Raw genomic sequence first — 20714 nt, 5'->3', positions numbered from 1 at the left:
TTAGTCTAGCAATTATGTTACGGAGTCATTCAAACCACAGACTGCTTGACACCCTGCTTTAAAATATCCTGAGGTTTTAGCTGGTATTTGCCACTTATTTGCAATGGCATGATAATTATTAGTCTAGTAAGTGCCTATAGCAAAGCTTGTTAAAAAAAGAATGCTTCACATCTTGACTTAATAACATCTTATAGGTTATTTTTTTACTAAGATTTACAAGTTTAGCTGGAAACCTTCATTCTTTAGACCATCTGCATGCAAACAAAAATAGTGGAAAAAATGAGCTCTGTAACACCCCTAACACCTCTCAACATCAATTAAAAAAGATGCCTACCAAACCCCAAAAGACCTGAACCCCAAACTCCAAAATTTTTTGTTTATCACACATTTCTTGAAGTTAAGAATTTCTATCTGGCGTTATGAGTTAATTCATCTGAGCCAGACTTTGATGCGTAACATGATTTCTTCAAGGTAGAGAAGAAGCACCAATTGCTTACCTGACTCACACGCAAGTGTCTTTGATGTCTCATCATGAAAGATAATTGCCACTGCATGCTTCTTTGTCTCTCGAGGCAATCTGGTTATGTTTTTGATATTGTGCAGCTCAGTTACCTTAAAAAGAAGAAAAGTACTTTAGATCAGTGTACAAATAGTACAAATAAAAATATTAACTTTAGTTGCTCATTTTTTACCATAAACCATTTTTTCCCTGTCCTAGTTTCAGTCAGGACAGGGTTAATTTTTTACAGGAAGTAGGAGAGGTGTGTGGCAAGGCCCAGATGTTATTCCATTCCACCTAACTCATTGCCAGGGGCTGGCGTAAGGAACTGTCTCTCTTCCAGTGGGGAGAAAGCATGGTGGGGAAGAGACTGGTATTGTTGGAGGCTTTTCAATGTAAATTGTTTTTTCTCTTATACCTTATGCTGCTTATATTGCTACTGTTACTGTTCATTTTCTTGTCTTACTGCTGTTTCTGGTAAAGCATTCTCATCTCAATCCATGATTTTCAGCTTTTGTGCTTCTAACTCTCAACTCTATCCCAATGGAGTGGGGAGGGGAGAGGAAGGGCAGGAGCGAGTGAGCAGCAGTGTGGTTTTGAATCCCTGTGGGAGAAATAAACTGGGGAATACCATTCCTAAAGCCCTAGGATTATTTACATTTATAAGCTTTGCAATTGATAAAAAACCTCACATAAAATAGGCAGAGTCTTAAGTTGCAAAACTTAACTCTAATAACTATTTCTCTAATAAATTTCCACAAGACTCTGTTTCTTTAATAAAGTCCTATGTGTGAGAGGGCTCTTATGACTCACCCGAAGCACTAATCTCAAGGAAATCCCCCAAAGGGGGAAAGAAAGCAGTAGTAGACAGAGGAGAGGGGAGACTCTAGAATCCAAAACCTGAGGGAACCATACCAAATCCATAAGTCATTACTGAATTTTGAAGACACAGAAGGCAGCAAAGTCAGAGACAGGGTAAAGATCTACTAATCTTGCTAAAAAGGAAGATACAAGAGCAAAATACTTAAAAGAATTTTGACACAAAAAAGTTCAGGTTATCATTAAACAGAATTTAAAAATATAGCTGGCAGTGCAATAGGAAAGGGAAAACACTAATAGGAGGAAAAAGCTCCAGTGGTTCTTACACAAGCAACTGGTACAGAAAACGATATTTTCACGTGTGTGCATGTGTGATAGTGCACACCATGCAGAAAAAGGTGCCTTAAATGTTGCTGTACTTAAAAGGGAAAATTTCTCTTTCTGGAACAGCAGAAAAGGAAATAGGATAGCTTTGAATAGTGACAACAAGGAATTTTAAACCTTCTTCTAATCTCTGTTACAGTAGAGTTTTTTTTTTTTAATATTTGAGTGTTACAGATTATGAAAGATCCTACAATGCTTGTAAGATAAGATAGTAATGATAATAGAGCAAAAAATATTACATTCCTGGCACTAAAGTTACAAATTATTGATAGTAATTTTTGTTTGAAACATAAACACAGATATACCTGAGTACACACACACATGACCATCTGTAAAGGTGATTTTTTGAGTCATCTTATTGATCAGTACATTAATCCTGGCTTGTTTTTGAGTCATCTTATTGATCAGTACATTAATCCTGGCTTGTTTAATATAGTCACATATGCAACATCTATCGCACACTTAGGAATATTGTCAGCATAAAATGTACATACAACAGGATTTTATTTGCTGGGAATTTAATGTCTGAAAGAGACAACAAAAACACTGCCAAATTCTATGAGCTGCTCTTTGGTACCCATATGAGAGATTAGGTTGAACAACATGCAAGGCAAGTGAAGAAAAATAGTCTCCATGCAGGAAAAAGCGGAATATTTTAAAACACATTTAAACTTTCCTTTATCTCTGGAATCATTGGACCTCCCTCGACAGCACAAAACTTCTTATAACTCCAATGTGACTGACAAAGTTACATGAATTGCCTTGTCCAAACTCCCTGACTTTTACCTTCTTTCTTTAAGATAAAGCTGTTTGAGCAACTTGTAGTCTCACACAGAAATCATATCCCTCTTGTGTACATCTTTCCATTAAAAAATGGACCTATTTGAAACTACTATGAAGTATTGTGAGACACTTATTTAATTGTCAAATACTTTAGTGGTTTAACATAAGTGGCCAAAGCATTATTGCCAGTTAAGGTTTTTGTTTTTTCAAAAATCTTATCTTTCTCATTGGAACGCTCTGCTTTACAAGAACTGAAGGAAATAATTTTAGCTATAACATTTTGAGAACATAGGAAATTCAGAAAGATTTTAAGAAGTATAATTTTACTGGGCAGGCTAACAGAAAAAAGAAATGAGAACACTTCAAGAACACAAATTTACGCTAACAACTAGAAAGGCCATATTATCAAATAAGCCCCTCAGTATTTCTATTGGTTTTGCAATTTTCAACACAAACAGAGATGAATATTTACTTCAGTGTTCATTTTTTCAAATTGTACCATATGGTTCCCTCCAGGATCAGAGTAGAAAGACAGAGGCAAAACAGTGAAAGTCTATCCTCCCATTGATAGAGAATTAAGTTAACGAAATTCGAATTCTGGATTTAATTCCAATTAAGCATGAGTCATTTCTCTACTTGCTAAACATGTGCAATAAAGAAAAATAATAAATGCCTGAGAGCATATTATCTTGTATGAAGGAAAAAATGAACTTTTCCTGGAAACCAGATTGCTTTATCTCAGGGATTTTTAAAACTGTGGCTTGAATTTTATCTATTATTAAAAAAGAAAACCCACAAAAATAACTAAGCATTTTTAAAAGGGGGAAAAGTATCAAAGCTACTGAAAAGGCAAAAAGAAAACTTATAAAAACCATACTACTTTGAAATAATTTAAAACATCACTTTGCAGATTTTAAGAAGGTTTTAAAATACTAATAGAATTGAAAAAAAAAAACACTAAAAAGTTCCCGGTTTTTGTGAGTACTACATTAGGTAAATTTACTTTTTAAAGCTAGGAACATTATACAAAAATTTGCTCCCTGTGGTATTATAATGGACTTGTTGACAAAATTCAGTCTAGTACATTGAAAATATTCTTGTTCTTCACAACAACAAAATAGCATTCTGAAACTACCTAGACCATTCATAATTTTGTGTCAGTAAGAGAAACATAAAAAAGGGAAAATTTTCTGTGCCAGTATATATGTAAGAGTCTTACCTAGACCTTCTACAAAAAAAAAAACCAAAAAAAATCCAACAAAACAAAACAAAGCGAAACAAAACAAATCAACCAAACAAAAAAACTCCCCAAACCGAAACCAATCAAAAACCAAAAAAATCCTCAAAAAACGAAAGATAAGCATTTTCCCATTGTCAGTTTACACTTCGCTTAAGATTTTGTGAACACTGAAAACAACCCAAACCAACAAAAACTTTGAAAATCAGTTTTCTTATTTCCCCCCTTTGTAACTCTTTAGAACGAAATTAACTTCAACAATGAATAAAATCCTTAATATTGTCACCTCAGCAAGTGAACTTGCAAACAAATTTTTTTTTCGTTTCTTATCCTTTGATTTCTTCCAGTAGCTGAAATAAATCCATTTTTATTTAGCTATAATTATGTAGTATACAACTCTCCACTACCATTACATATGTTAACTTAGACTTTCTCTACTAGACATTGGTGCTATCATTTAGTGCCATTCTCTCTATGTTGCTCAGTGTGGTATGAACTCTTAGCATCTGGACCATTTCTCAGTTCTCCTACTCCTCATCAGCAATTCCTGCTTCATATGACCATCACTCAGCAGCCCACACATACATTTCCTACATTTTAGGGTTTTTTTGTTTTTTTTTTTTAATGTGGTTTCTTGATGGGTTTTTTTTGTATCAGTCTATAAAACCACTTTTGCTTTTTCTCTAGAAAGACAATTTTACACTGATCGATGAAAAGATGTGGAAGAGTAACTAAGCTTACATGTTACAAAAAATTGCCAAGGTTTCTTTCTTTCTTTTAGATTTTTTTTTTTCCCCACCTATTATACAGGTTTTTGTCTTTCTTGGTGGAGGGGGAATGGGGCTTGACATAGAGGTATCAAAGACATCCAAGTCCTTTACTACTCATTAATATTTGATAATAGGACATAGCCTTGAAGGGCTGCTAGGGTAACTTCTAGGTTTGGTACAGGCATCATCTCACTCCTGCAAAATTATACTATCCTAGGCTTGCATCAAGGTCTCAAGGCTACACATCAGTGTTGGTTACTGTAACTTGGTTCCTTTCACAGCCAGGAATTTGGTTCACCTCAAAGATTCCTTGTAAAAAAAGATGAAAAGAAACACACTTGATCTGGAAACAAATTTTTTTAAATGTTTGGATTGTTCACCAAAATGTAATACGTTTTTACAGATGCATCAAGCACTGAACAAGGATGCTAAAGATCCTATAATAAGTTTTCTGACACTATTGCTCCTATATCTTGATCACTCATGAATCATCTAAGTATTGCTCCAAGTAACGCAATGCACTTTCTCTCATCTTCATTGTTTTTCTTTCTCTTGGTCTGAAGATAAGCCCAAAACTTTGTTTTATGTTGGTGTAATATCTCATCTGAAAGAACACCACATTCAGAGCTTCCACTTGCTTCCTTTGGTAAATGTTACATAGGAATAGTAAAGTCCATAATTATTAACACCTTATAAATACTGTCTAGCCACATCTGGGTGGATCAACCATCAAAAAATAAATTAATAAAATATAGAGCACTGCATTAACCTTAAAAAAAGAGAAGAAACTGAGATGGTGTTGGGGGTTAGGTTTGTTCCTTCTTTCTCTAAAGAATTTTTTCCCCATAGGTTACCAATGAGACCAAGTGCTGGATACTTGAGAGTACTTAACCGAAACAAAAAGGTGGACAAAGTTGCAAGTGGGAGATAATGCAGGTAAAAGACAGAGCTTGAGGCAGCTGCGGGCTCTTCTTTTTTCGGCGTTCTCTTCTTTTTTCGGTGTTCAGGGAGAGAGAGAACGGCTGATGCTGGCTGGAAGAGTTTCACTGTGGCCAAAGGGATCCAGTCCTGGGAAATCTACTATCACCGATTCAGCCTGAATCCTGAGTTTTCTCTGCCATCCGCGGGAACTGGGCCGGCCCTGCCTCGCCTTCGGCTTCTTCGGCGCCTTCGGCGCAGCTCCTTTTGCTACAGTGTGACCCTGCACCCCCTGCGCTGCCCGGACATCCTGCCCCTGCCTGCCGGGACTCCCTGCCATCCCAGCTACCAGCCCAGGACTTTCCACTGTTTCAGCTTGGTGCTCTGAGGATCCTGCAGGGACACCGAAACCAAACTGCCCTGGGTTTTGTGAAACAAAACCCTCAAGGTTCTTGGTACTGTTTTCTTTTGTTATTAATGCTGTAGTTGTTTGGGGGGTTTTTTTTGTGTTTGCTTGCTTTGTAATACATACTAGTAAAGAACTGCTATTCCTATTTCCCAAATCTTTGCCTAAGAGCCTGTGATTGTAAATTTATAATTGAAAAAAAAAAGGGGGGGGGGGGGGTACACTCTCCACTCCAAAGGAAACTCCAGCTTTTTTTACCTGGCAGATACCTGTCTTCCCAAACCAAGACAGATGGACTTCTCTGAAGGAATCAACAGTTAACAAATATGCTATATGGTCAAAAAGGCAAGAAGATCAGATGAAGTACTTAGTTTATGCCCTCACTTGGAAAAAAAAAAAATCTTCATTTCCTTGAAGTCTTATGATAATAATTTTTAACCTGAGAGGTTCACAGAAACTTGAAGTCACCTTTCTGCATGAAGATCCTAAATTTGACACTAATACCAAATCCTTTCAATTCCCTACTCCCTACCAGAATGTGCAAGCATTGACAGATCCCAGGGGACTGATTTACAAGGAATACTAAAAGATTGGTCTGTATTAGTTTTAGTGCATGTCTGTGCCAAGAGACTTGGAAACCATCCAAAAAACATCCTGATAGATTTCAGAAGTCTAACCTCACTTGTCTCTAGCTACACCAACTGTAATTTAATTTCAGTAAAGTCATGCTGCAGATTTCTAGTAAATAATTCAAGTGCAGGAAAACTACTAATATAAGAAAGCCTCTGGTGGCAGGTAGCCATAGCCTTAATCCAAGCAGAATACACAGGTATAGGCTGATGAACAAGGAAATTATTTAGGATTGTTATATGGGAAATAAAATCTCTGAACAGCACACACAGGCTTTGAAGTGGTCAGTAACCTCTGTCTAGCCAGAAAAGATCAGATAATAGATTTCTAGTAACAAATTTCTGGTCTCTCTAAAAACAGTTTAGCCCTTGCCTGTCTATCAACCTGAAGCCTTCTTTTTGAAAGAACATTTGTTACTAAAGTAAATAACAGGAAATAACTACAAGATCACAATTTAATTATACTAGCAAAATATTTTATATTATGAAACTGTAACTGTTAGTGCATCTTAAAACACCTATCCTTAAAAATATTTTGGTGTTTTGTTATCATTTCAGTATCTTAGCTATGCTTAAATGTGAAAAGCTATAAAATTCCAAAAGACAATTGAAACAAAGGGTCATCTTAACAGATGCATTGCTTCTTAACAGTAAATGTAATTTTCCTCTTTTCTGATTACTTTCTTTGAAAGTATATTTATTTCTTTCAAAGAGGAAGGATTTTATGAACAATTCAATACACTTTTTCTTTAATCTACAAAACTTCACTATTGACATACACTGGATATTTTTTGTTTGCTTCTTGTACTAAAAATCTGGTCTAGTCATGCAGCTGAAGATCTAGGATTGCCTTTTGTATCACATGGAAATGTAAAGTTTGTACATATATAACACATTGTGGGGTCTGGTGCTCAAACTGTACATCTAAATAGATGAGATAACTTTTCCACAATTACAGAAATATTATTTCCAAATCACTTATTATATTTGCATCACCACAAAAATTACAATTCCACAGTAAACAAGAAAGGTGGTCCAAAAGAGATGAAAACCACAAAAATCATGAATAAAATTTAAGTCCTCCATTCTGGGTTATATCTTATTTGAATTCTTCCAAACATGTGGCTCCCATATGAAACTGGGAGCAAAATGATTCTGCAGTTCCATCTACTGAATGTTATTTCCACAGTGCAGAGTTCTGGAAATTGCCTGGGCAGAGGAAAAGGTCTGAATTTACATAAATGGGTTTCTGTTTTGCATTGCACACTACCTTCCTGTCATTTAAGTTCTAACTAGGCAAAACAGAAGCAGAAGAAAGAACTATAAAATGCAATCATTTATCCTCTTATTTCTTAATAATGGCCCGCATAGGACCATCTGTTGTGTAATACCACGCAAGCAGTGATGTGACAGAGCAAAAGCCAACACAGGGGCAAGGGGCAGGAACTCCAGTAAGTGACATCCAGGCAGTAAAAAACCACCCCAAACCAGAAACAGCATGGCAACAATAAGAGAGTGATATAAAAAGCAAGGGCAATGTCAACTATCACAGCAAGAAAAGGGCAAAGGAAGTACCAGTATGCTGCTTCCAGTCTGAAAAAGGAGAACGGGGCATGTTGCTCATTACAGATTAAAGGACCACAGACAGGATCTCAAAGAATTTAAACTCCTGCCTCCAGCTCAGCTTTTAGTCATACTATCTGCAGCTAGCAGTGGCTCCTTCGACATTGCTAAATCCAATTGCCACAGAGTAGAAGTTTTGTTATAGCTTTGGATGGAGCTGGATGTGATTTGGGCTCTTTAGAAAAGGCAGTGTGCTGCCTGAAAAACATGAAGACCTTTGGGACTGGGGAAATGGTTGTATTAATGGAAGCACAGGCCATAAATCAAGGGATGTGATTTTTTTTTTTTTTTCCTCAGTATTCATTAGATCACATCTACAATACTCTGCCCAGTTTTGGGACTCCAATGAAATTGATATGACAAAGTGAGTTCAGCAGAGGGTCCCCAGGACAGTCAGAGCTGGACCACTTCCCCTGTCGAGGGGAGAGGGTGAAGGCAGTAGCTGCTCCATCCTGCAGCAGGGATGGCTTTGGGGGCATCTAACTGCAGTCCCCCCAGTGCCAGCAGGGAAGTTATGGAGGAGATGGAGCCAAGCTCTTCACAGCTGTGCCTGGAGGGAGGAAGATGGGCATAATTTGAGACAAGAGATGTTCAGACTGCATATGAGAAGTAATGTTTCCACAATGAAGACAGTCTGGCAGTGGGACAGGCATCCCAGGAAGGTTCTGCAATCTCCATCCTTGGAGACTCACCTGGACATCACCCTGGGCAACCATGTTTGCTCAGACCTTGGACCTCAGAAGTGGCTCCACTGTGAGCAGGAGTTGGACAAGAGAACTCTTCATAAGAAATAACTTCTGAGTCTAAGAAAGGGATGCTAACAGCCCTGCAAGGATATTTGGACCTTTGTGGGTTTGGGCAAACCCTTATGGGATTAGGCCATTCAGAGTACTTAAGTTGAAACACATTTCCATGATATCCGCATATCTTGCACAAAATCAGTAATAGGAAAAGGAGATGCAAGAGACTGGAGAACAGGACTTAAAGTTAAAATGTACTAAGAGACAGGGAAAAAAAAAAAAAGAAAGAAACGTCTATTTCATGAAAGAATAGAAAATCTTAAACCACAAGATTACAAGAGGAACATAATAAGGGAGAAGAGAAATCCCAAGATCAGAGAAGTGAAAGAATGGATTATAAAAGAGCAAAAACAATTCAGATAGAGAACAGAGGAGTTTTCCCCATCTCTGCATGTGAACTTACCCTTGGAATATGAGTTGTTATGGCAACAACACTCTCCAAGTCTTTTGCCAAGGACTGACATATCAATCTCTACATTATGCCTCTAGGGCAGGTCTCCAGCTGCTATTTCAGGAGTAAGTGTTTAAGAAACTTCTTAACCAGAAGTTAAGAAACCAAGTTAAAGTTCATTCCCCTAAGTACTAAAAGGAAACCACACCTATAACAACAGTAAGAATCTTGCCTGTTAACTGAAAAAGTACATCATAAAAATAAAGAACGCCAAAACTCATCAGAATTAATGACTATATTTAAAATAAATCAGGCTAAGTATAAGGCAGTAATATCAGGGAAAAAAAAGAAAACTTTGATGGGAAGAAATATGTGTAGATCTGATAATAGAAGGATAATGAATAATTCCTTCTTATCCTCCAGATAAAACTGAGATTTCAAAAAATGAATGCTTGAATTTTTCAGCATTTTTAGAAAACCTAGATGACATTATACAAGTTTAGACTGAATACAAAATAAAATAATGATTTTAATTTCTCAAAATCTAAATAAATGTAAGAGAAAGAAAAATTATTACTATTTACAGCTGTAAAATGCCAGTGAACTCATGAAAATTATCTATTCATCTTCCTCTGCTATAACTGGAGCAGATGAGGGGGGAAATCCAATCAAAATAAAGATCATGGGGTTGAGATTAGGATTAGGAGAAAGGCAGAGCAGGCTCAAAATTTTAAAGAAAGAAAACTTCTTTCCATTTTTTAAGTTTTCACTATTTCTAAACATTAGAACATCTGACTTTTATATGGGCTACAGCCTGGGTACCCAGTTTCATAGTTTTTATAATTGATTGATTACCACATAGGCAAACTCCTAATTTTGTCTCAATGAAATCTAAAAATTAAGGATGGAAAATAATCTCTCCAGCTGGCTTTTGTTATGCCACTTGAAATGCTAAATTGGTTGACAGTGTTAGTAAATCAAACCTACCAGGGTAGAGTAAGCATATTAAAGTCATATCAGCTGCCTTTACTAGACAAAGACTTAGGAATTTTTCCAAGCCAAGTTACTTTCTCTCAAGCCGTGCTGCTATAATACTGTCAGGATTGAGCTGTTGCCTAAACCGTAAAATCAACCAGCCCACTGGGATCATTCTGGTTCTGGCTGGTAGCCTGGCATTTGAAAGCAATAGTTAAAACCTGATGAGTTCATGTGTACATGGACCTATTTCCTTAATAAACATTTTAATAAGGATTTTTAAATACATACTGGAAAAAAATGCATTCACACTTCACAGGGCGGTTGTACAGACAGTCATTTGCAGAACAGAAATCCCAGTTCTCCTCAACCCCATTTCCTTGCTATCCTAAAGATCCTTTGAAATATGTTTCCCAGTCTAACCTTTCATTTTGAAGAGAAATCTGACTACCAGGCTACTGTGTATGCATTAAAATAAAAGGGAAAAAAATACAGTTTTCTGTAAAAGTGAGTGTTAACAAAATTTTAAGTAATGCATTAATGCTACAACAACACAAATTTTCTAATTTGCAACCCAGGTGCACACTTGAAAAAAACACCATGCTAGAGAGAGATGGCAGAGGGGGAAGATGATTAACAATGGAAATAAAATAGGCTTCCCAATTATTCTTTCAAATTTCAGCTGCATTTAAAAAAAATGTTTTCAATATCAAATTTCCTTCTAGAGTTTGTAGGCATGCAAACAATATTTATACAGTATTTCACTATGAAAATTAGATCATTAGATGAGTGTTAATATCTTTGTGAGGCGACTAAAATACACTGGACAGTTAGAAACTGTTTCCAGTTTTCACTTTTATCATCCCCAAAGTACATGATTATGTCCAGATCTGTTCTATTTTTGACCCAAAGGTATTAGTTAATTAAAAGGAATATGTTACTGGTCTTTGAGTAGAAAGAAAAGGAGAAACATACTTTTCCAAAACTTCCTTCCAATTTTCCTCTCAATTTACTTAAATCAGCTGACTTGCATTAGTTTCCAAAATTGTCTTGTTAGAACAGCTCAATTAAAAAGAAGTGTTTATTAACATAGGCTAAATTTGAAAACAAATCACTTACATGCAGTAATCACTTGAATGTAGTAAGTCATGTGTATATATAATTCTTCCTGCTAAACTGCAAGTTAAAACCCTAACCAGGAAATCTCTCACAGCATTGAGAAACTGGGTCAGGAGTGTTAGAGGATCCACGTAACTGTAGGCTTTCAATGCACACAAATTATTATGCCTGTATCTATGCTGTACATGATGCCAGTAGCCAAGCCCCAGGTGTAATTCCACTTCCTATCTGTTTCAATCTGTGAAAGCCTTTAATTTCAGCTGTAGCTCCCTTTAGCCAAATCTTGAAACCATGGGGGAGACTGGGGTCAGAAGCAGGTGACAAAGGCTGGCTTACCTCTAATGTTACAATCACAGGGGAAAAAATCACAGTTGAGAACAAACTCATGATGCAGATTTTAAGGACCTCTCAGATGCTGAGTATCTGCTGAACTATCCAGAGGTATATTCAGAAAAAAAAAAAAAAAATTACATTAGCCAGGAAAAGAGAAGTCATTGTCTTAGAATTCCTTACTCTTGGCTTTCTCACCTTATGCCAAAGGGGAGGAATACACACACAAAGCACAGAAATCAGCTGGGGGTTCAGGCACACTGCTGGCCATGGACAACAGCAAGTGGTGAAAGCCCATGTGTGCACATCTACAAGCACAACCACAGACATATCCACTAGCCAAGAGTTTCTGGTTTGTCTTGTTTTCAGAAAACATTAATGTGTGCACACCCCACCCCAAAAGTAGTGTTATTTAGAAAAACATTCCGCTCTTTTGATTTTTAAAGGCTGTTAATATGCCTCAGCGTCTTTAAAAATAACTTCCATCCCAATCCAACAAGTCCAAAACTTGCATTTTTCTGCTGTTCTGAAATATAAATCGATATATTATAGGCACTTCAGATATTCTTAAGGAAGTATTAATAGCACCAGACTACCTATGAGATCCCTAGATGCTCAGCAGGAAAATGCATCAGCTAGATGAAAACTACCAGGTATAGAGAGAAAATGAATGAGTTTAGTTTAATCTAAATCCAGTCCATGCCTGTGCATGAGTGTGTACACATACACTCAAAGTAGTCCAGACTTCTCTGCGAGAAAAAGGTATAAGAGAGAAAAATTCAATAGAGAGAAACTGAGGTGAAAGAAAATTGCAAGATTGAAGGAATTTGCAAGAGAAGAAAAGGAATGATTCTAAACAGAAAAGTAACACTTCTTTTAGGATTATTTAAAAATAGTTTTGATTTCTTACAAACTTTTTGAAATGTTTTCATTTTATTTGTTTCTAAAATTAACTGAAGTTTGTTAGCTGATAATTTGAAAATTCTTTTAGCTTAATTGTCATTGGGGATAAATTAATTTTGAGTATCTATTATGACAATTACATGCAGCTACATTTTCAAGTCTAATGCATTTTTAATAACCTTCATCAGCCCGTAATTTGAATTTCAAATTTCCCTCTATGAAGAAGTAAAAATTAGATAGTTTTGTGCTAATTTTCATAATAAATTGCTCTTTATTTACATTGCAAAACTTGCCTTACTCCAAGTAAACCAAAACTTTAAATGAAACTTAGTACTCATAAGACATTTTATTCCATCTCCCTTTATTAAGAGAAAACAAATTACAGAGACACACCTGTTGCTCCTCCCTCATACACCACAACCTGCTGTTTGTACCTGTCCGTATCCTTTTATAGTGACTGCAGAAGGGTCCACGCCACTTCCCATTTCCACAGCAATATGGTAAAGATTCCCCAGCAAAACATACACGTAATTCAGAGTGGCTTCAAGGGAAACTTGTCATTGGGAAAAAAAATCCTCACATAACATATTTTTTTACTAGTGTTATAAACAGCAGTCTAGATAATTAGGTCTTTAACTTTCATCATGAACTTTTATTATCTGTGTAGCATACATACTTTCTACACTTGAATAGTGAAAATAGATGCACAAAATATTGTAAAAAAATGCAAATGCAGAGTCAAGTGCTGAAGGCTAAGAAAGGGAGACCTCAATATTACTTTGACTGTTACTTCCATAGCCCTAGTTTACCATTTTCCTGTTGTTTATGGCAGTGGACCCAACCCACTGCATCTGATTTATGGCCTTCCTACCCTGTATCTTATGATAAATAAATACCTTTATGTTTATTGGCACCTGTTCTACACATATCATGATACACATTGTCATAAATATATGATTGGATTTGATTTTCTATAACTGTTTATACCACAGTCAGAATAAAAGATGTATACCATTCTGCTAAGTAGAGGCTTTATAAATTTGTTTGACTGTCATAAATTCAAAATGTTTTTCTGACTTAATGGTATGACCTGGCTTCTCAAGGTTCTTCTGTATTGGTCATCACACAAGTATATTTCACACAGATGGTTTCACAAATATTAGTTTCTTTTACACCTTCCTTGCTTCTGAGACATGTGGATTATATTGCCAAGGAAGAAACAAGGAATTGCATGGTGAAAACAAAAGAAAGTAAAAAAAAATACTTTAAATTTTTGATTTGAATTTAAGATATCCAGATTTCGCTTTTCACTTGCATTAAAAAGGAGAGTTTGGTTAGTGCAAATCTCCACAGCAAGCCCAGCTGTTTTATATTCTAGCTCAATTCTTTCTTCTTGATTTCCCCCCCAAGAACCAAGAAGGACCTGCTTCAGAGACCTCAATTCCAGTCTCTCTCCTCCTAAGTGCCTATCCCCCAGCTTCATTAGGGTCCCTGCTACTGAAACCCTCTCTTCCAAACACATGCTCTTCTTATTTCGCAACTGGCCTCTCCTGGGCTATGTCTGAGAATGAATATCTCCCAGCTGCTGGAACAAATGAGGTAGTGTTATTGGAGAGCAATTTACTTGGGAGTAAAAACCTGAACAATCTCTCCTTGCTTTCTGTTAATGTGCACCTGTCCTGCTGCACAGACTTTTTTTACCAGGTATAGCTGAGCTGAAGTGACAGACTATGTCCATGCTCTTTGCTTGTTTGTTCACCTCCCTCTCATTGTTGGGATTGTTATCTCTACACCAGTCTCCCTGGCTTTGTGCAGTCAATTAAAATAGATTTATTACTTTTAGTAATATCTATTTTCTTCAAAATCTCCCTGCCCCATTCTCTGCTTCAGCATTTCTCATAGTAATTATTTGAGCAGCCAGCTTTCCATTGACCTTGGTGTTTCTCACAGCTATCCAAAGGATAAGGTGCTTCATAGTGTGCCAGAACATATATTACTTTATTTTTCTCCCATGCTCTAACCTTTGGTCTATTTAGTCTCTTAAATTTTAATTCAATAATTTTCCTATCCATGTGACCAAGTTCCAGAGGATATGCATATAGACAATGGCTCCATGATCTCACCTCAAACACCTGACCATGAACTAGTCTATAAAAATGATAAGTAGTTCTTACAATGAATACCGGTCTTTAGCCCTGAATGAACTGGGGAAAACGTGCTCCATTACTCAAGGGAGAAAATTATCTGAATTTCCATCATTTTCAAAGCTTTACAAATTACATGAAACATTTTAGCTGTCAAAGTCAGAAGTGCTTCCAAAAATTATGCACAAAATGCAGATTTGCAAGGCTTTGAACTTTGTCAAAACATGGCTAGATTTCCATGGCAAAAGCAGAATACACGTAACTGACACATAGATCATCATATCCTCTACTGTAAAACAATAACACTAGAGCAGTTCAAAGAAAAGTTCTCCTGAGACTGTTTAAAGACACACTAGGAAGATTAAGTATATTTTTTCCACCACTGAAATATACTCAGGAGAGGGCAAGACCAGTTTGACACAATACATGCAGCACAGAGATATACCAAGAGCTATAGTAGCGACTTTAGTGACGTAAACTTCCCAGTTCACAGAAAAGTCTGTGTTGGATGGAAACCCTGGAGATCATCTGATCCACCGTGAAAGGAAGCTCTTCAATCAGGTTACAAAGGACCTTGCCAAGCTAGGCCTTCAGGGTTTCCAGTGAAGAAATACTCACCTCTCTGCTTAGCCTGCTCTTACATTTAATTGTTCTAAACATCAGTTGGCTATTTTTTTTTTATGCCTTGTGTCAAGCTAATTTCCCCTGAAGCAACTTCTGCCCATTGCCTCTTGTCCTTCCCCTGAGGATCCTGGAGAGCACCTCAGCCACCTTAACAAAATTGGAAGGCTGTGATAAGTTGCCCCCAGGTCTTCTTTCCTCACTAGTTCAAACCGAGCTCCTTTAGTTCTCCAACCTCCAACTTCCTCACTGACACTCTCTGGAGTCTTTTCCCATCTTGAAAAGAACAGTGAGGGGATCAGAATTAGACACAGTATTACAGGTCTGGCTCAGGTGAAGGATTTCTTATTTAGCTTTCTAGAGGTCATGGAGCCTCCAGTCCTGGAGATATTCAATACACAACTGGACATGGCCATGTCATGTGATCTGACTGATGCTGCTTTGAGCAGGGGATTGTACTAGATGGGGTCCAGAGGTCCTGGGTTGTTCTGTGGCACAATGACATTTTGGAAGTTTTACATTATATTTTTTTTTCTCCTCCTGCTGAAATGTTTAAAAAACACTGCTCCCCTATCCAGTCTTATTTCTTTCCAAGTAAAAGGTTTGGTCTTTCATCTCCTTTTAATACTTAATATAATGGGAATATATTCTTTTATTTGAATAACTGATTTGTAAGAGTGTCCCTTTTGCTGCCAAACTATACACACACTTAACTACTAAAGTGTACATGGATCTTCATATAAGAGCCACCACTAACAGGTAATGGTGTTGATTTGTGTTACAAGTAAAGACTATCTTTAATTTTCCTACTGTTATCTCCCTCCTTGATACTTAGATTGAGCCACTGATGCCACTTTTGAGGAATTCAACACCACACATTGACACTGCTTCGTTATTTAACCTGTGAATTTCCACTTCAAAATAATACCTTGTGGCCTAAAGGTTTAGACGGATGAATGGATAAAGGAAGGGACTAATAGGATCACTTATGCATTTTAGGTCCATATTTTTAGGACTTCAAAGTCATGTCGGCATGCCCAGCCTCTAGATTTCTTCATTACATTGTTAAGGAGAGAAGATTATTGTCTTGATACAATCTTTGTCGAAAAAGATTTTGTTTTATTAGTTTGTATGCTGCCCTTTGATGTGCTCAGACTCTATTAACAGCTTTATTACCAGCACAGCTCCAATTATTCCTGCAATTTGCTTTCTGGTACATGGAATGCTTACTTTGAACAATCATGATGTTCAAGTACTTCTACATTTTAAGAGGCATCTGATAATTACTGCAAATTTTTTTGTTTGGTGACAGAACTGTAGCTATTTTGCGAACAGTTATTCATTTAAATAGGTTTCATTTTAATTTCATTGGCTGAGTAATAGCAGCCCATGGAAGCAAGGTCCTTCATAACCTTCCTATACCAGCCACACGATTTTGCTACAAGATTACTTGAAAGGGATGTAAGCAAACATTTGAAGATAATTACATGTCAAAATGAGGAAAAATAAGGATTTAGTTTTCAGGAAGACTTAGTTATCTCTGCTCTGGAAGACTTAGCAAAATAGGGATGTAAAAACCACACAAAATACATTTGGGCACCTCTTTCAACATCAAAGAGCAAAGAGCTCAAAAAAATGCTTGAATTAATCATTATTTGCAGATAAAAACTTGAAACACATTATTCAAAACTAACATAGTCACACACACACTGTTGGGTTCATTAGAAAATACAACATTGAGATCACTATTTTGAATTTTTTTGAAAGATGTTCTGGGAAAAAAAAAAATTACCATATTTAATAAGGGGAGAAGAGGGAAAGGAAGAAGTGTTCTAAATCTGGGATGGTTTTCAAAGCAAACATCTGTGAATATGACCAGATCTTTATAAGGTGTTCCTATTTAGCTTCCCTCAAATATGATTTTTTTAGTGAATTTAACCGGATGAGAAAATAAAGACTTTTTGAGGAACCATAGATCAGCTAAAAAATAGTAGAAGCAGAATGGTCAGCACAGAAAAAAATAGGCAGGTTTTAATTTGAGATTTTGAAAAACAGACAGCATAACAATTGTATCAAGAAAAAAAATTGCAGTAGGGGAATTCAAATAACATTTAAATTTAGAGGCAAATCAAGTATTTTAATATATCTTATAACAAAAATCACAAGAATTAGGCCTAACACATTTTGGTGGCTGTCCACCTTTCTTTTTAAGAACATCTTTGCAGCTGGGAAACAATGCAGTATCATGAGAAATAATAGTAACATGCCAGATTAGAGAAGTCCATAAGGAAATGTGCACAACTTCTGCTTTGTAGTGAACATGAGCAACACAAGAATCTGAAATTCTCCACAGTAAAGCAGAACTCTTGGACTAAACTAGAATAGACAGTAGGCTACTTCACATTTCTTTAGCAATAAGAATCTTTATTTAGGCTACTTGACAATGGCTAGAGAACATGAAGGAAAACAACAAACTAGAAAAATGCAAAGGCAAGTAAGTGGAAACAATGAGAGAGAAGTTCTAATGATTATGATTATGATAATGCTACCATATATAAGTATTTTTATTTTTCCTTTCAGGGCTGTAATTACATTTGAGAATTGTAGGAGCTAGCACATATACGACTGTGGCAAAATTCAGTGGTTTTCAAAGTTACCAGGAATTTATTTATCCTGAATAAACACCTCATGGTTTAAGGTAGAGACTGGGAACTATGCTGTAGAAGAATAAATATCCTATTGCTCCTGCATACTGTGTGTTACTGAACAAAGAGAACCTGTCCCCTCCTTCCTCTTACCAAACAGGACAATCTGGGTGCGCGTTTGTGCCCACATGTGCCAAGAAGTGTTCAAGAAGCTGCTGCAGCTGATGCAAAAACTTGCCATAAATCACTGGGATTGCATTCCACATGTTTCTTCAGGAAAAACAAGTTATGAAATTAAATTATAAGGTATCTAACATTGTGTGGCCCTGGTCACAAATTTAATCCCATAAACTACAGTTGGAAGGCTACTGCTGTTCTTTTTCTTGATTATTATCTATTTTTGTGGACACATTATATAATGTGCTTAACACCATCTGTCCCATATACATTTTTGACTATCAGAAGTTATTGCTAAAATGTTTTGCAATTTATTTCCTTTTGCATTTGCAGATTTATATAAAGCACATCATAATCAGACATAATTACAGGAAAAACAAATAACATAAATCTAAAAATCTTATCCTACTTTAATCTTGCTAAGTTAAAATTCAAAACCTTAGAGATAGTTGTTGTTTATGCAATCTTAACACAACAATCTCTCATATTGGGGGGGAATTCAATCAGTAAGTTTTGATCTCAGTGCCAGATGTCAGTCATTTACTTATTTAAAGGGTAAGCACAGTAGTACTGACAGATTCAAGCTTGTCTTTCTCCAAGACAGCTCTATCTTATCAGGAACACACCCAACTCCCAACACCTTCACTTCATGTGAGGGCTATTTAAGTAGTAAGTGAAGAGGAAGCATGCATGAATAGAACTGGAAATTTTACAAGGAATGGAAGAATCCTTATTTGTTGATTCCCATTTTGGTGTTTATGGACTACCATTAGTAATTCAGCTATATCATCCTTAAGTGGCATTTGGGCTCTTGATTAAGTCAGTTCTCTGTGTAGCTGGGTCTGAGGCACCTATGATCAAGTTTATAACACAAAGATATGTCTACAGAACCTCCCCGCCTTGCATACCCACACCAGACCATGCCATTTTTCTCCACAGCACAGCCAATGTAAAAGTGCTTATTTCTACTCTCTTCCTTGCACATTTGCTTCATCCTCTGGGGTCTTTAGCAACATATTTGATCCTGATGGGTCAGAATCTGTTCTGGTTAGTTGCTCTTCAAACTCTACTTTGCTCTTTCTAATTCTGCTTTAACAATTAATTGGCCAACAGTATAATGTTTTTTCTAGGTCATTTGAATACAGTCGAGGTGTGAATATTTGATCTCTCATTTCTAGTAATCTTCGTGTTGCTACTTAACCATGTTGACTTGCTGTAATGCTCCTAGAAAGCCTCTTCTAATGGGTTACAGGCACTGGTACTGCCTGATCAGTATGTCTCCAAAGCATGAAAAATTCACTTTTTATACCTTGTATCTTCCATTACAGAAATAAGAAATCTTGTTTATTTATGCTCTCTTTTAAGTTGGTAAAGCTGTGGTGTCTGTTTTTTGGTCTTTTCTGCTCATGCAGGGATGGCTACCAAAAACATACCCAGCCCTGGCATGGATGCAGGGCTATTGCCATTTTATCCCCTCTTTGGAGGGGGCAATGGGAGTCAATACTGCTGTTCTGCACAACCTCCAAAATGAATGTTCAAGGGAAAACAGAACAGCTAAGCTATAAACTTACCTGAGCAAGAGTGCAATGATCTAAATTTACAGTAATGAGAAGTTTTAATTTGATACCAGAAACTACAAGGAAGAGATGAGGTCACGTTTTGGCTAATGAATGTAATTTGCACTGTTGCTGTTAGGAGGCACTTGTCTAGGACTAATGCCATTACTGTTATTTATAGTAAGAAAATTAGTAGTAAAAAAAACCCAACACCAAAGCAATGCACAACAGCAATTTACAGAATTACAGAATAGCAAATAAACTCATACATAGTCTGGATACTGGGGGTGGGTGAGGGGGGGTGAAGGGGAATCACTGTTCTAAAAAGAGCAGCTTTTTTACTCATTAATGACTATTTATTTAGCATATTTCAAACCAGAAAAATCTCCATTTTTAATTATCTTAGCTTTGTGTTTTCAGTTCTGGGTTTTTTTCCTTCATTTAGCCCCTTCTATAAAATCATATTGCCCAGTACACAAGTTTATTACGTAAGTATAGGGGATATATAGTCATCTTGGTAAATTACTTTAAAGAGGAATTTCATTTGAGCCTCATTTCAAGCTCAAACATAGAAAAGTGGAAACTTTGATGAGTTACTTATATCAGGGTATTGTTTGTGATCCTGAATATTGATTTGAACACAGATAAATCAGAGACATTAATTTTTGGTATATTTCCACTTGAGATGTAAAATTTTCTCCTATATCTCTGTATAAAAAAAGCTAAAAAAAATTTGTACATTACAATCTAACTCTGTGCTACTCTTAGGCCTTCTCTCAAGGTAACCTAGACTGATCTGAAAGTCTGAAGGACATAAGTTGCTGGAGAAACAGTGTATTCTGAGTAACTTTGCTACACCAGCCTCTTCCAATACTTACAAAGAAAGTTGTATAGGAAAGAGGATCTCAGGGTTGATATATATAGTCTTACATGAATATTAGCAAGTAAACAGAGCCTTTTGTCGCTTTATGCGTGTTGTCCTTTC

The 20714-nt window shown here is 36.4% G+C and overlaps 1 protein-coding gene across 1 annotated transcript in view; it reads right to left on the bottom strand.

Annotated features, from left to right (window-relative positions):
• The window catches only part of DOK6 (docking protein 6), a 253368-nt gene that overhangs the window by 134467 nt on the left and 98187 nt on the right, over positions 1 to 20714 (bottom strand). The window contains exon 3 of the mRNA XM_066184309.1: positions 498 to 612. Coding sequence (XP_066040406.1) covers positions 498 to 612 — 115 coding nt within the window. The remainder of the gene's footprint in view (positions 1 to 497; positions 613 to 20714) is intronic.

The sequence above is a fragment of the Chamaea fasciata genome, unplaced genomic scaffold (assembly GCF_029207755.1).
Source record: "Chamaea fasciata isolate MVZ Bird 193981 ecotype frontalis unplaced genomic scaffold, bChaFas1.0.hap1 SCAF_1, whole genome shotgun sequence".
Taxonomy (NCBI): domain Eukaryota; kingdom Metazoa; phylum Chordata; class Aves; order Passeriformes; family Sylviidae; genus Chamaea; species Chamaea fasciata.
This window is presented reverse-complemented; position numbering and strand designations above follow the sequence as displayed.